The sequence below is a fragment of the Cervus elaphus genome, chromosome 6 (genome assembly GCF_910594005.1).
Source record: "Cervus elaphus chromosome 6, mCerEla1.1, whole genome shotgun sequence".
NCBI lineage: Eukaryota > Metazoa > Chordata > Mammalia > Artiodactyla > Cervidae > Cervus > Cervus elaphus.
Genome location: NC_057820.1, coordinates 28906366 through 28923234, shown reverse-complemented (window position 1 = coordinate 28923234; position 16869 = coordinate 28906366). Strand labels below are relative to the sequence as shown.

The following is a 16869-nucleotide window of genomic DNA, read 5'->3' as shown; positions in this document are numbered from 1 at the left end:
ATGTTCATATTGTATACATTCTGGAGCTGATGTTTTCCAGAGACTATTTCTATAGGATATAGGCATTTTAGGAAACAGCCCATATGTCTGGGAAACTCTGTGTTAAATCTTCTTGTTTTGTTGTCCTATGAGTTCTGAGAAATCAAAAACATTTATCATAAACCAGCCAAGAAGGACTAATGTATGGCTTATTTCTTAAATATATTTGGATATAGAAACTTCTTTCTGAAATGAGGGACATACACCTTGGAAAAGGGGTTCTAGATAAATGATGTGGGTGAGCGGTCAACTCTCAAGAACTAGACAGAGAGAACTGCAACCCTAACCAATCCTCCAGCATCTAAAATTCCTCTCAATTCCTTTAATGTGTACACTTTCTGCCAGTAGTGAGCACACCTAGCTTTCAGGTAAATCATCAACTTGGTATTTGGGTTGTGCTCAGGTGTTATAGAACCCAGGACTGATGGCTCAGGACTACAGTCACCAAATATTGGACATTTATTAGGTAGATAATTGTATTTTATGTCTAAGGTGCCATCATCTGAGCTATGGCACATAGTTAACCAAATTCATCATGAAGTTCAGTTCAAGGGAGCTGGCTTGAAGTTTTTAGCATCCATTATATCACGGGCTGAGAGAATTTTAAAAGATGTTGACATAGAGGTTGCAGAATACTGGTATTCTCCAAAGCACTGTAACTGTTTGAAGTCAATCCAGTGGATCCTTACTGAGTCAGTAGAACAAAATGGCACATTCTGGCATTCACATGTAGTCCCAGGACTTAACCATTACTGGACTTTCTGTATTGTGAAGATCCAGATCTGGAACTAGTTCAGGAGGACTTTCCAGGCTCAGATCTGCCCCAGGGAAACCCTGGGAAAAGGAATAGGCTTTCAGGGTTTCTTGGGACCTGGGCTATTCAGAGGTTTTGTCACACACATGAATAAGACAAACTTTAAAAATAATTTGAATGACGAAGATTTTTTTCTAAAAAAGTGAATGTAAAAAAACAATAAAGGCAGGAGTAATGTTATTCTTGTCACAGTTAATAACTGATTCCTGGGGTGCACACATTTTATTCCACTGGTTAAATGTTGTTCATATGAATTCTAACATATGACTTGGGTAAAGCTATTAACTGGCAGCACTACATGAAAATTTTAACTTTTCAAAGCGGGATGAATGCAGGTTCCTTTTATAAGCATTAAAGAATCACCCAGAAAGTAAACTGAGACAGATTACAAATTTTGCAGCTTGGGAACTTGCCACAAAGTTGTATATTGCTCAAAGATGAAGACATTAGTTGATAAATGAACTTAATGAGAAATATAGCTCAAAGATCTTAATAGTCGTACTTCATAGCTGTTAAGTTCTTTTATGTGAGATATTTTAGAAACTATAATGTGGCTTCAAATATTACATAATAGAGGATTCCTTGAAGAAGTTAAAAAAAAAAAACTCGGTTGACTTCATGCATCATTGATATGGTATTTTGTGCTCTCAATGGCAGTGAGAGACAAAGATTAGTGACGGATCACAGCCTCCCTCTGCATTCTCTTTTAACAAATAAAAAATTCTAATTTTGAACCATTTTCTTAGATCTTGGTTATTAAGAAAGCGGGGAAAGATAAATGACAAATCATATAGCTTTTCTTTCTTTCATGAGATTCTTCTTGGCTCTCCTATTAGAAAACTATATGTCACATCTGAGTTTAAGCTTAACCCACTTTCGCTCTTCCCTCTCTCCCTCTTTTAAATGGTAACAAAATTAGACTAGTGAGAATTCTTGCAAATCGTCACGGCACTGGAAATCTTACCTCTCTCTAGAGCATGCACAAAGGCTACAGCAAGGAGGAAAACCAGGATCCTCTTCATTTTTCTGCCACCACTCCTGGATCGCCTCCTTCTCCTGTAGGTTACCCCGTTGACAAAAAATGGCAGCCCAAAGTAACCAATTCCCTTTTACTAAGATTCCGGGCTATGCACTAATCAATTATTAATCTCTACACAGAAGCAAGGGTAGTCATCCTTGGGCCACAAGAGATAAAGTATCATCAATCAAAGCAAATAGACAAGCTGGAGAAAATGTAGTGGAAAATCTAGGAGACGTCAATCATTAACTTTGTCAAACTGCAAAAGAATCAGGATATATACAGTTATCCCACACCACCCCCGCCATTGCTGCTTTTCACTGAAGCTTATCTAGTGTATTTATGGGCACATTTTCCCTCCCTCTTTATGTGTTGTCTTTGAACATTCCCTACTCTTCTTATGTGTACAAATGGAAACTTGAGGTCTCTCTTTGTTTAAACCTACTTCAAGTAAAGAGTATCTTAAAATAGTGCTGACTAGATGTTTAAGTAATAAGGGGAAAAAGTGAGAACCCAATTTATCACAATTGCTCAAATCCATAATCTTAATGCTACAAATTTTATTGAGGATGATAGGATGGCACTTTATATTTATGTGCTATATTACACATTTTTTGAAAGCACTGAGATACATATTGAAATAACCCTTGAAGTGAGGTAGATAATAACTGAGAAGGTTAAATGGTTTGCCCCAAATCACAAAACTTAGTGGCCAAGCTTGGATTCCTTAGAGCTAATTTAAAGTTCTTGTTACTAATACTATACAACTAGCATATTTTAGGATAACATAACTTGAGAGTTCATAATTGGCCTTGTAGAATGCAGAATCCACTATCTTCATTTTGCAGATAACAGAACTAAACTTCCAGTTCTGTGACTAGCCCAGAGAGGCACAGGTAATTACTGTTCATTTGATCATTGGAATCAGGTCAGCATTTGGTTCTTGCAGTAGTCCTCTTTTCAGGAAATGAGGTCACATAAGGTTTGGGTACACCAATTCTGGCATCAAATCCCTACTTAGCTCACATTGGCTGTACAACCTTGGGAAATCATTTTGTCTCACTAAGCCTTACCTCTCACCTATGTTAGTGATAACTCTTAGCACTTTTGTTACAAGAGTGTTGTGTGTGTAATAAGATGATGTGCAGGATTAACCATGACAACAAACACATAGTAGCATGCATTAATGTTAACCACTTCTATTATTCTAGCTATTCTCTTCACTGGCTCTCTAAATTTATAATAACTGAGTAGGTTGATGAAACTAATGTGGTCTGCAACTCAGTAGAAAAATCTTAAAGCCAACCTATATCCTGGATTTAGGACCATCACAGATAAGTGGTAGAGAATTTTGATACCAACTTAGTAACTAAGGATGAACTACATGGGTATATTTCATGAAAATCTCAAACTGCATAACTAGTTACATTTTAAGTCAACTTCTCCATCTATATTGAAAATTGTGGAGTGTTAAGTTCAGAAAAGGGAGTCCAGAAAGTTCAGAAAATGGAAAATATAACTAAGCAAGATTAAAGCAGAGCTATCTCAATAAAGCCAATGGAAATCCACCTTCTAGAGGAGACTGAAAGATACTCATTACATATTTCTAGAGGCCAGATGGGAAGATTGTCTTACTGGTCAATGACCAATTATATGCTTTTCAAAGATCAACTGCCTGCCTACCACAAGTCTTCCAAACTTTTCCCTTGGCTAAGCTCTTTATTTCATGGCATCCAGTCCCATGACTTTATGGCAAATAGAAGGGAAAAAAGTGAAAACAGTGACAGATTTTACTTTCTTGGGCTTCAAAATCACTGCAGATGGTAATTGCAGCCATGAAATTAAAAGACACTTGGTCTTTGGAAGGAAAACTATTACAAACCTAGACAGCATATTAGAAAGCAGAGATAGCCCTTTGCCAACAAAAGTCCAAATAGTCAAAGCTATGGTTTGACTAGTTACGTATGGATATGACCATAGTTATGTATGGATGTGAGAGTTGAATCACAAAAAAGGCTGAGCACTGAAGAACTGATGCTTTAAAATTGTGGTGATGGAGAAAATTCTTGAGAGTCCCTTGGACACAAGGAGATCAAACCAGTCTATCCTGAAAGAAATCAGTCCTGAATATTCATTGGAAGGACTGATACTGAAGCTGAAGTTCCAATACTTTGACCACCTGATGCGAAGAGCTGGCTCACTGGATAAAATCCTGATCCTGGGGAAGATTGAGGGCAGGAGGAGAAAGGGTCGACAGAGGATCAGATGGTTGGATAGCATCACTGACTCAATGGCCTTGAAGGTGAGCAAAATCCAGGAGACAGGGAAGCCTGGCGTGTTGCAGTCTATGGGATTGCAAAGAGTCAGATACAACTAGTGACTAAACAACAACAAAGTCTTAGTTTATTTTGCAAATTAATTTACGAGTATGTTTTTGTCTTACTATAGATTATTTGGAAACAGAAAATAAACAAGTACCAAAGCACTTAATAATAATTAAGAGGGACTTCCTTTCTAGTCCAGTGACTAGAACCCTGAGCTCCCAGTGCAGGAAGTTTGGGTTCAATCCCTGGTCAAGGAACTATGTTCCACATGCTGAGAACTGGTGCAGCCAAAGTAAGTAAATATTAAAAAAAAAAAATTACTAAGAATCCTAGAACTCAGAATGACTATTAACATATTATAGTTTCCCTTTTTAACACCCATGTCAAACGTCGCTGGCTCAGTGGTAAAGAATCTGCCTGCCAATATAGGAGACAGGGGTTTGATCCCTGGATTGGGAAGATCCCACATGGAGCAAAACAATTAAGCCCATGCGCCACATTTATTGAACCTGTGCTCTGCAACAAGAGAAGCCACTGCAATGAGAAACCCAAGCACCACTAGAGAGTACCCCATGCTCTCTGCAACTAGAGAAAAGACTGAGCAGAATTGAAGATCCAGCATAGCCAGTAAATAAATAAAAAAAATTATTTTAAAAAAGATAGTACACATATCTACTTTTATAGCATTTTTTATTTAACAGTATTTCATCTTCTAATTAGTTCACTCAAAGGTACATTAGGTTGTTCCCCGTTTATTTTGCTATTTATTTTATTCCCATTATTTATTTAAATGTTTCCCATTTATTTTGTTACAATATAAGATCAGCCTGTTCTTTCATTTAAAAAAAATTATAACTTTATCTCTGCTTTTGCAATAACATCTACCACTTTTGTCTAATGGTAAACTACATGGAGCAAGAGTTGCAACACCTCATTTAGGTGTCCTCTTGAGAAATCTCTACACAAGCTGCCAAATGCATTCTCTTGTCTAAGTTTATTTTTCCAACTGAAAATTGGCACTCATGTGCTAATAGAAAAAGACATAAAACTTTTCTCAGTCTTATTTATATAACTCTCCTTAATTCTTTTAAATGTTGATGGCTTATAGTGATTCTACTGGGAAGAAATAATTGGCTTCAATGAGATATTTCAAGTTGCAATGACTACTCTATTAATTGAGGGTTGGAGGAGGATAAAAAAGACCAAGTGAAATCTTCTGCCACTGTTGCAGCAACTCAAAATCATAATAAAAATTTATTTTTACAGAATTATTTACTAAATATTTCAGCAGTAGAATTTCAGAGGAATTTTTTGCCCATAAAGAATAGAATAAAATATACAAACTTTGAAATAAATTGTTGTATGCATGACATTGATATAATATTACAACCAGTTAAAAAGCCAATTTGAAGAAATCTCCTGCCTCTTTATCTTAACACTGGCTTAAGAAGAAATGTAAGTTTTTCCCTAAACAGAGCTGGTTCTAGGCAAAATTGTGAGTTAAAGTCCACCTTTAGTTCTTTTGCTGTCACATTTTCTTCTTTTAGTGAATTTTTAGATCTTATGCACTTGACTAAAGAGAATTTTTAACATTTTATGCTGTGACAGGTTGCTGAAAACTCTCCCATTATAGTATTCCAGTAGAAATGAACTTCCTCAAATTTATTTCATTTGTAATAAAGTTTTCATTTGGATTCTCTTAATACTGTTGAAGTGTATTGTCAGTATCTTTCCCTGATAAATGATCAGATGAAATGGATGTTGGTCAAGTGATGTCCTTAAAGCTAATGTGCAGAGTAGGCCCAGAGAAAACCCAACCACCTTGCTTTTCTCAACTCCCATGAGAAAATCCAATATCCTGATAAGTCCCTTTTTTACTTAAGCTTACTCAAGCAGCATTTATTTGCAATTAAAAGCATCTTAACTAACATACTTTTAGACCAATCTTTCCTCTGTTGCTGTCATTATTTATCTGAAATGCAAAGCAATCCATGCTATTGCTTCCCTACTTAAAATCCTTCAGCTAAATGCCTGTGTTTAAAGTTTGTGACTTCATCCTACTAACCTCTGTAGGGTACTTTTTGCATATTAAAATTTAATCTGGCTGACCTGCTTGTGGTTCATGGAACACATTGTGCTGCTGGGCTCCCAAAGGTCTTGTTCACAGCCTTTTCTTTGGAGGACTCCCCTATGGCATTTTGTGTGTTTGCTTTTAATAGAAGAAGGTTTCCACTTATTCATTTACATGTATTTAATTGACACCACTCTGCACCAGCTGTCATGCAAATAGTTGGTGTTACAGTGACATATAAACCTACCTGGTCCTCATGAACCTTCTAACCCAGCTAGGAAGGCAGATGAGAACAACAAATGGAGAGTGTGTGAAGGATGGAAGGGGGCTACAGAGAGACCAGTTTGAAGGCTGCTTTGAAGTTCAGTCGAGGAAAGACAGTGGCTCAGCCTATGGTACTGGCAATGGACGAAGAGACTACTTAGAAGACAGAATTTGGAGGTGATAGCTAGAAGTTGGGAGGGAGGAGTCAGAGATGTTTCCCCAGGTTTCTGGCTTAAGCAGGCGAGTGAGTATTAGTGTCATTTTCTGGGCTAGAACACACTGGAGGAGACACCTAGTTTGGGGGAAAGTGTCTTAGGGAGAATTTTAATTAGGTACATGAATATTACAATTGGTTCTCTATACCTGCAGGTTCCACATCCTTGGATTCAACCAACCTTGAGTTGAAAATATTAGAAAAAATTCCAAGAAACAAAACTTGAATTTGCTGTGTGTGGCAACTATTTACATAGCATTTATGCTGTATTTACAACTATTGACATAGTATTACACAGTGTTTACAGCTATTTAAATAGCATTTACACTTCATTAAAAGATTTGAAGTATACCAGAGGATGTGTGTAGTTCATATGCAAGTACTGTACCATCTTATATAAAGGACTTGAGCATCCTTGGGTTTTAGTTTCTGTGGGGATTGTGGAACCATTGCCCTCAGGATATTGAGGGATGACTACTACCCTTGAGTGCAGAAGAGACCTGAATTTCCAGGCTACACTGAGGCTTGCTTCTCTGAACCGTGTTTTTTGTTTTTTTTTTTTTTCCAAAGTATTTTATGTTTTCTTGAGTTTTAAAAATAATTTTATTTATTTATATTTTATTTTTGGCTGTGCATGTTTTTGTTGCTTTGTGGGCCCTTCTGTAGTTGTGATGTGTGTTTCTCTTTGCGGTGACTTCTCTTGTTGTAGAGTACAGTTTCTAGAGCCTGGGGCTTCAGTAGTTGCATCTCCTGGGCTTCAGAGCATAGACTCAGTAGTTATGGCTCACGGGCTTAGTTGCTCCACAACATGTGGGATCTTCCTGAACCAGGAATTGAAGCTTTGACCCCTGCATTGGCAGATGGATTCTTTACCCCCTGAGAAGTCCCTGAGCTGAACTCTTATTCTAGCTAAAACTTGTTCATCTAGGTATTCCCAACAGTTAGCACAAAAACTCAACATGATAAATCCTGAGTAATAATCAGTTTAATGGAGGAATTTAAATATCTAGTGAGTTTGTCAATCCTGTTTTAAAAATTTAAGACTGTGATAGAAGTCTCTCTGTCTATATATATATATATATTTGCTCACTGAAATCCAGGTAAAATTTGAACAAATCACTATTTTCATGAAAAAGCTAATTCATTTATAATTTTACTTTGGTTTTTATGCAAATCTGTGAATGATTTTTGTACTTAAAGAGGCTGTTACACAAATATTTTCAACAGAGTGCAGAAGTTAGAAAGTTTCACAAACATAAATGGTTTATTAAGCAAGATGGCTTCATTTATTTTAAGAGGAAAATTTGAGCTGACATTAGAGAAAATTGTGCTTTACTATGGCTCCATCTACCAAGACAGCAGTAGTTTAAGAAGTGTTATGTGATAAACTGGCAAATCATCAGTTTCCCCAGAACATTTTCATAAAGAAATACACATCACTAAAAAGAGCCATAGATATTTAAGAGAAATGCTTGTTCAGACTAGAAGAAAGCTATTTTATATTCAACCTAGAAAGACAAAGAATGAAAAAGAAAGTAAAAGAATTTGGGAACAAGGTATATCTGAGCTTTCATCAATAACCTTGGACAAACAGCTCCATCTTTCTGTCTCTGTTGTTTGATGGAATGAAACGCTCCATAATCACCCTTGTTATAACTAATAACCTGTTAGCTAAGTATTCTCAGTACTGTTGGGGAAAAATTGTCTAGTTTCAGTTAAAAAGAAATTACTTTATAGCAATTTCTTGTTCAACTATTTTTTGACTCTGAAACCAAGTAATCTGTGAAAACAGGACTGGATATTAAAACTGCAGTTACTTTCTAGATCATTGCCAATAGTGGTATATTTTTTGTATCACTTATAGAGAAAAAGGCAGAGGTTGATAAAGACAAAATGAGACAATGGGAAAAATAAACTATGAAAGAAAATGAGGATGCGAAAATGAGTCTACTTATAGTAAAATAATCTGCTGTGAGTAGTAGCAGATTGTTGTGCCCAAAATGCATATATTTCTCTTCCACATTTTAAAATACTTTCTCAGAATAGAATAGGAACCACAAAGATAGAATGTGTTAATATTCATAGCCTATGTGAAATTCATTAAGAGTTTCTCATAATGCTGTTTCCTATGTATTCTCTAATAAGCAGGACTCTAAAGAAGGAAGACTGGCAGTTTAAATAAAAAGTGATATTTAAATCAGATTATATGGGTTTGAAGTTTTCAGGGACATACTATGACACTGGTTAATATTAGATTAGCAAATAGAATCTACCTGGGAGAAAGTATACTGTCTTGGTTTTCATGAATTTCTATTTAAGTGAGTCTAGAAAGTCAAGAGTTAGTGAAACTAATTGTGATAGGCAGAACAATTCCCTGCAGGCCTCTCTGAGCCCTCTGTTCCCCAGCCCCCAAATGCCCATATCATAATCCCTGAAATTTGTGAACATTATGCTCCACAGCAAGGGAAAATTAAATTGCTAATTGGATTGATATAAAATATGAATCCTGGTAGGCCCAGTATAATCACAAGGCTCTCTTAAATGTGAAAGAATAAGGCAGAAAATTGGAATCAGAGAAAGATATGAGGTGGAAAGCAGAGATGGAAGTGATGTGATTACTGGCTTTGAAGATAGAAAGGGGCCAAGAGATACAGGCAGCCTCTAGAAGGTGGAAACAGGGATGTTCACATTTTCAGATTTTGAGGATTTTTCCATTTTTTCTTGTATTCCTATACTGTAGTTTTTTTAAATTTTGAAGCTATGTTATTATATACATATAGAGTTTTGTTATCTTTCTGATACACTGCCCCTTTTACACCCCTTTATGTAATACTTTGTCTTGAAGTCTCTTTTGTCTAACATTAATGTAGCCAAGACAGCTTTGTTATACTTTTTACATAGTGTATCTTTTTCCATGTTTTTATTTTGAAACTATTTGTGTCTTTCTAAAGTAAATCTCTTGATAAAGGTATATATAGGTGCTTCTTTCCAACTAAGACTTATCTCTCCCTTTTGATTATTTAGTTCACTTATGTTTAATGTTATTATTGAAATAATTGACTATATAATCTTGTTTTATGTGCTTGAATGTTTTATATTCTTCTTTTCTGTATTTTGTTCCTTTGTTCTTTTCTTGCCTCTTTTATATCAGCTTATTAATCTTATTAATAATCTTCTTAATGTTTGGCAACTTCTTAGCTTTCATTTTTCAGTAATTGCTCTAGGACTAACAATACTCATCTTTAATCAAAGTTTATTGGTTTTATACCTGACACTTTCCACTTTCTATTTCACCCTTCTCACTCTACATCGGATAGTTTTCATTTCCTACTTTCCACCTCATATTTTTATTCCCATTTCACACATTTTAGAAGCTTACACAGTATAAAACCATTTATCCACCTCATCCTTTGTACTTTGTCATACTTTGTATTTCTTTGTTTTATAAAGCTTTCTTTCAAAGCTATTCTTTTTGCCTTATATATGTTTCTGGTATGTTTTTTACCCCCTGCAGTTGCTTTCAAGATTAGCACTTCGCTTTTGGTTTTCAGTATTTATCCTCTGATGTGCATGGTGTGGTTTTTTCCCTATGTAGCTTGATAAAGATTTATAGAGCTTCTTGTTTCTGTAACTCAGTATTTTTCATCTTATTTGTGAAAGATTCACATATTATTTTTGAAGGGCATTTCTGCTTCATTCTCATCTTCTTTAGCACTATAATTATATGTGCTCCCAATGGTGTTTTAGACTATTTGATATTATCTCACATCCCTGAGCTTCTACTCTGCTTCTCTAACCTTTGTTATCTCTGCTAGTCAGTTTGTAAAATTACTATTTATTAGTCTCAAGTTCATTACTCTTGTATCTACAGTCTCATTCAAAAAATTTAGCACTTTTCAGTTTTAGAATTTCTCTTCGGTTTTCTTGTTTCTATTTTGTTGTTGAGTTTGTTTACTCAAGAACATATCTGCTTTCAATTCTTTAAACATATTATCCTTTAAATCTTTCTCCGTGTTAATAGAAGTTGCTTTGTTTGTAGACTTTGTCTACTAAATATTATGTTTGAGCCATAATGTTCACCTGTTTATAGCATAAAATCGAGTGACTGGGTATATTTAGAGTTAAACAGCCAACACCGTGTCTAATCTTAGAACATTTTCATTATGCCAAGGAGAAGCCCTATAGTTTCCCTTTTGGTATGATAGTATGAGGAGCTCTATGGACTTACTCCCCAGAGAAACTGGTAGAAGTCTCTGGAAATGGTTTTAAGGGCACATAGCAAATGAAACTTAATCAAGAAAATTGACTAAAGTTGGTAAGAAAAGTGACAATCTGTGGTACCTGAGATAAGACCTACTCACTCACTCCTAGTTCCAGCTCAGCAAGACAAGCATAACTCAGTACTCAGGGCTCCCTCTCACCCCAACTTCCAGTTAGAGGTCTGTCTTCTTGAGAGGGGTAGGATGCCAGCATTTCTCCTCCTACCTTTACCTACACTGGAGCTTAATTCCAGGCAAGTGCAGCCCCAAACTAGGTACTCTTTTTCCTTCCACAACCCACTTGTGGGATGTAGATTCCACCGTGGACCTGGCATTACTGACTGCTCTTGCTTCAGCTTATGGGTAGCAGCTCCAACACAAGAGAGGCAAGCCAACGAGGAGCTGGGATTGATGCCTGCTCCCTCCACTGGGTGCTCGACTCAGCTGACACTCTTCACTTCTATTTCACTATTAATTTCCAAGAAAAAAGTATGAGGATAATTTTCATGATCTTAAATTTGGCAGTAGATTCTTATATATGACACCAGAAGGATGGACAACAAAAGCAAACATAGATAAATGGACTTTTGTCAAAATTAGTATCCTTTTGAAGTGTGATTTTCTTTTCTTTCCTTTTTTATCAAGAAAGTGAAAAGACAAACCATAGAGTAGGAAAAAAAATTTACAAGTCATATCTGGTGAGCGTCTTGTATCCAGGGAATTCCACGGTGGTCCGGTGGTTAGGACTCAGTGCTTTCACTGCTGAGGACCTGGGTTCAATCCCTGGTCAGGGAACTAAGATCCCACAAGCCACACAGCAAGGCGAAAAAACAAAAAGTCTTCATTTCCAAAATACATACAGAACTCTTATAACTCAACAACAATGGCAATCCAATTACAAATGGTAAAGGATCTGGTTAGACATTTCTCCAAGAAAGGTATACATACGGCTACTAAGCGCATGAAAGAGGCTTAACCTAACTAGTCATCAGGGAAATGTATATCTAAACAGTGATAAGGCACCGCTTCGTACCCACAAGAATGACTATATTCTCAGTCAGATAATAATGTGTCCTTAAGGATGTAGGGAAATCTTCACTTTCATAAACTGCTTGTGGGGATGTGAAACGATGCAGCCACTTTGAAAAATTATCTGTAAGTTCCCTAAATGGGTAAACTTAGTTATTGTATGAGCCAGCAATTCATCTCCTAGATTTCTACCCAAGAGAAACAAAGCCATATGTCCACATGAAAATGTAAATGAATGTTAGTAGTACCATTCGTAACAGCCAAATAGTGGAAAAACTCCAGTCCATCAGCCTATGAATGGGTAAACAAAATGTGGTGTATCCTTACAGAATACTAAGTGTGCATACATGTTTAACATGGACAAACCTGAAAACCATTATGCTAAGTGAAAGAAGAAAGTCGTGAAAAATCACATGTGATGTGATTCTGTTTATATGAAATATTCAGAATAGGGAAGTCTATGGAAACATAGTAGATTAGTGGTTGTCTAGGTTTGGGGGAATAGGGGATTGGTGTGGTGTTAGCTAAAGGCTATAGCATTTCTTTTTGAGGTGATGAAAATGTTTTAAAATTAATTGTGTGATGATTGTGTGTTTCTGTGAACATAGTAACACATTAAATGAATGAATTATATGTGAATTATTTTAATAAAGCAAAATAATACTTAAAAAAAAAAAGCTTAACCTATTAGCAAACCTCGTGTATCTTTGCCCTGTGAATGCGTAGCCCAGTCTTCAGTGTAGATCCTGTGGGGAAGCTGTGTCCCCTGAGTATCTTTTCTCCCCCTGCACAGGTTCTTCTCCTCTGGTATCCTATCCTGAAAATTCCACTTGTTTAAGCTGCCCTAAATTCTAGTCTCTGCCTCCCCAGGTCCTTGTGCTCTGCTTTTGGATTTCAACTTGGTACACTGAAGTCAGGACATTTTCCACAAAGAGAGGGTCAAGGTTACCTTAGAGCTCACCTTTGTGAGGTTCTTTCCTTAAAGGGATCTCAAACTAACCTATTGCCCAATGTCTGAAAGCAGGAACTTCAATAATGTTTTCTTACAGCATGAACTCTAATGTGGTACTTGACTTTCCTGTTCTTGCTTTATACCCATAAGAGAAAATACTCTAAATGTATGGATACAATTACATTCACCTAAAATATAAAATGTAAATGTTACTGCTAATGAATAACTACTTAAGTACTTTACTAGCACATTCTAAAAAATTTAGATTACTACACTTTAATTTTTAAACTTTCTGTAACTTCTCAACTTTCCTGTAACTTCATGTAATTTTCCTTTTTATCTATTCTGAAAGTCTGTTTTAATTCTAAGACGGAAATTGGTCTTAGTACTGGAAATATCAAGTGTTTGAAAAAACCAAACTATATTTTCTGTAATATTGTGGAAGTGAACAAAATAACTTTGTGAACTAATTGACTTTATTGTAGTCTTGAATAATGTCTTTCTGTGCTTTGCTTGAATAGCTGTCTTGACTCTAAGTATTGGATATAAGCCTTTAGTCTAATACCTTCATATATTCACCATCTTAAATATTTTTTATTAACTATCCCAGTGAACACTTCACTATTTTAATAGCCTTAGTTTCTCCAGTGTTTATTTGAAGCTTAAGCTTAATATTATGTTTCTGTGTGTATGCATACATATAGATAATATATATGTATAAATATGTATTAAAAATATGTATATATATAAATAATATAGCTCTCCAGGTGGCTCAGTGGTAAGGAATCTGCCTGCCAAGTAGGAGACCTGCGTTTGATCCCTGGGTGGGAAAAATCCCCTGGAGTAGGAAATGGCAACTCACTCCAATATTCTTGCCTGGAAAATCCCATGGATAGAGGAGCCTTGCGGGCTACAGTCTTGGGGTCACAAAGGATCAGATACGACTTAGCGACTACACAGGCACACATGTATAATATATATATATATATATATATATATTTTTTTTTTTGTTTAATTGACATTTACCTTCCAGGAGTATTCACATGCAAAGTCATTAGGTGAAGTCAAGATGATCTTTTGCAAGGAAACAAGACCCTTAGGATGGAGAAACTAATTAGTATTTGTAGTATTTGTGATGTAAATAGATTAGTATTTGTTGAATCTTAAACTTAACATTCAAAAAACTAAGATCAGGGCATCCAGTCCCGTCCCATCACTTCATGCAAATAGATGGGGAAACAATAGAAACAGTAAGAGACTATTTTCTTGGGCTCCAAAATCACTGCAGATGGTGACTGCAGCCATGAAATTAAAAGATGCTTGCTCCTTGGAAGAAAAGCTATGACCAACTTAGACAACATATTAAAAATCAGACACATCACTTTACTGACAAAGGTTTGTCTATTCAAAGCTATGGTTTTTCCAGTAGTCATGTATGGGTGTGAGAGTTGGACCATAAAGTTGAGTGCTAAAAAATTGATGCTTTTGAACTGTGGTGTTGAAGAAGACTCCTGAGAGTCCCTTGGACTGCAAGGAGATCCAACCAGTCCATCCTAAAGGAGATCAGTCCTGAATATTCTTTGGAAGGACTGATGCTGAAGCCAAAGCTCCAATACTTTGGCCACCTGATTTGAAGAACTGACTCATTGGAAAAGACCCTGATGCTGGAAAGGTTGAAGGCTAGAGGAGAAGAGGATGACAAGATGAGATGGTTGGATGGAATTACCAACTTGACTGACATGAGTTTGAGCAAGTTCAGGGCGTTGGTGGTAGATAGGGAAGTCTGGCGTGCTACAGCCCGTAAGGGTCACAAAGAGTCAGACATGACTGAGAGACTGAACTGATGTTAATAGGAAATTAAAAAAAAAAAAAAAACCATACAAAATTTTCAAATTGTTTTCACATTGCCCTTCTCACTCTCGATATCTCAGAGTTTAATTAGTTCTTGAGAAACCTGTATGCAGGTCAGGAAGCAACAGTTAGAACTGGACATGGAGCAACAGATTGGTTCCAAATAGGAAAAGGAGTACGTCAAGGCTGTATATTCTCACCCTGCTTATTTAACTTATATGCAGAGTACATCATGAGAAATGCTGGGCTGGAAGAAGCACAAGCTGGAATCAAGATTGCCAGGAGAAATATCAATAACCTCAGATATGCAGATGACACCACCCTTATGGCAGAGAGTGAAGAGGAACTAAAAAGCCTCTTGATGAAAGTGAAAGAGGAGAGTGAAAAAGCTGGCTTAAAGCTTAACTTTCAGAAAACTAAGATCATGGCATCTGGCCCCATCACTTCGTGGGAAATAGATGGGGAGACAGTGGAAACAGTGTCAGACTTCATGTTTTTGGGCTCCAAAATCACTGCGCTAGTGACTGCATCCATGAAATTAAAAGATGCTTACTCCTTGGAAGGAAAGTTATGACCAACCTAGATAGCATATTAAAAAGCAGAGACATCACTTTGCCAACAAAGGTCCATCTGGTCAAGGCTATGGTTTTTCCAGTGGTCATGTATGGATGTGAGATTTGGACTGTGAAGAAAGCTGAGCGCTGAAAAGTTGATGCTTTTGAACTGTGGTGTTGGAGAAGACTCTTGAGAGTCCCTTGGACTGCAAGGAGGTCCAACCAGTCCATCCTAAAGGAGATCAGTCCTGGGTGTTCATTGGAAGGACTGATGCTGAAGCTGAAACTCCAGTGCTTTGGCCACCTCATGCGAAGAGTTGACTCATTGGAAAAGACCCTGATGCTGGGAGGGATTGGGGGCAGGAGGAGGAGGGGATGACAGAGGATGAGATGGCTGGATGGCATCACCGACTCGATGGGCATGAGTTTGAGTAAACTCCCGGAGTTGGTGATGGACAGGGAAGCCTGGCGTGCTGCAATTCATGGGGTCGCAAAGAGATGGACACGATTGAGCTACTGAACTGAACTGAACTGATTCAGACATGTTGAATTAATTGGATAACAGTCAAATTGCTGCTTGATTCAGTCAAACCACTATTTGAAACACTCAAATGTGTAACTAGGACAGAAAGTTGTCTGATGAATTCAGTTTGATATCATACCCAAACCCTAACTGGGATAGAGATAAAAGGTACTAGCAAAGAAAAGTTGTTTTCTGGTAACAGAAAAAATTTTATTCTCATTTTGTATCTAATCCAGTGTCTTTTTAAAAAATGGAGTCTCTGACTACCTACTAGAAAGTTCACTCTAAATTCAAATGTGGAGACTTTAAACAGGAGCTTACTGTATAATGAAAATTTTATCTATTTCTCCATTTCCTGTTTTAAAATACTGCCATGTGAATTCTGTATGAAGATTCACTTTAAAAAATGAGTCTAGTTAAATGTAATAAGATGCAGTACAGTCTAAACACTGGCTATTTCTGTTATTCTATTTATTTTTTGTCCTCTTGCTTCAGATATCTGTGATTATACTGAATTTTCACAAAGAAAATTTGGTGTAAAGTCACAGCTCTTAAGAAGTCTTTTTGAGAACAGAAATGAATATAAATATGTGCTATGTGAACAATATCACAGGCACTTCAGTACTGCTTTAAATTCATAAGCATTAGATGAAACAACTCTTTTTTTGTGGGGGGTGTTGCTAAAAGTAAAAAAACAAAGTGATAACCAATGATTACCATTTTATTTTGATTATATTTTCTCCTCATCTCTTGTATTGCCTTCATGATATATCACCTAACATGTTTACAAACACTTAGGATTTAAATTAGGCTTTCCAAGGTTATCTGAAAGAAGGGTGTTGGTTGTTCTTACATATGTATTGGTATACAGAATATTATAAATTTTATAAATAAGAAACCTGAAATTCTAATTAAAAAGATTAACATTTTATAATATAATTGGAGACGCAGTGAGGA

At 36.4% G+C, this 16869-nt stretch overlaps 1 protein-coding gene across 2 annotated transcripts in view; it reads right to left on the bottom strand.

Annotated features, from left to right (window-relative positions):
• GC (GC vitamin D binding protein) overlaps window positions 1-2032 on the bottom strand; it is a 48549-nt gene extending 46517 nt beyond the window's left edge. Inside the window, exon 1 of one of the 2 annotated variants that reach the window (XM_043906519.1) lies at window positions 1818-2032. In XM_043906519.1, the coding sequence (XP_043762454.1) occupies window positions 1818-1875 (58 nt within the window). In that variant the 5' untranslated portion in view covers window positions 1876-2032. The remainder of the gene's footprint in view (window positions 1-1817) is intronic. The other variant, XM_043906518.1, reaches the window with a different exon arrangement.
• Window positions 2033-16869: the final 14837 nt, after the last annotated feature.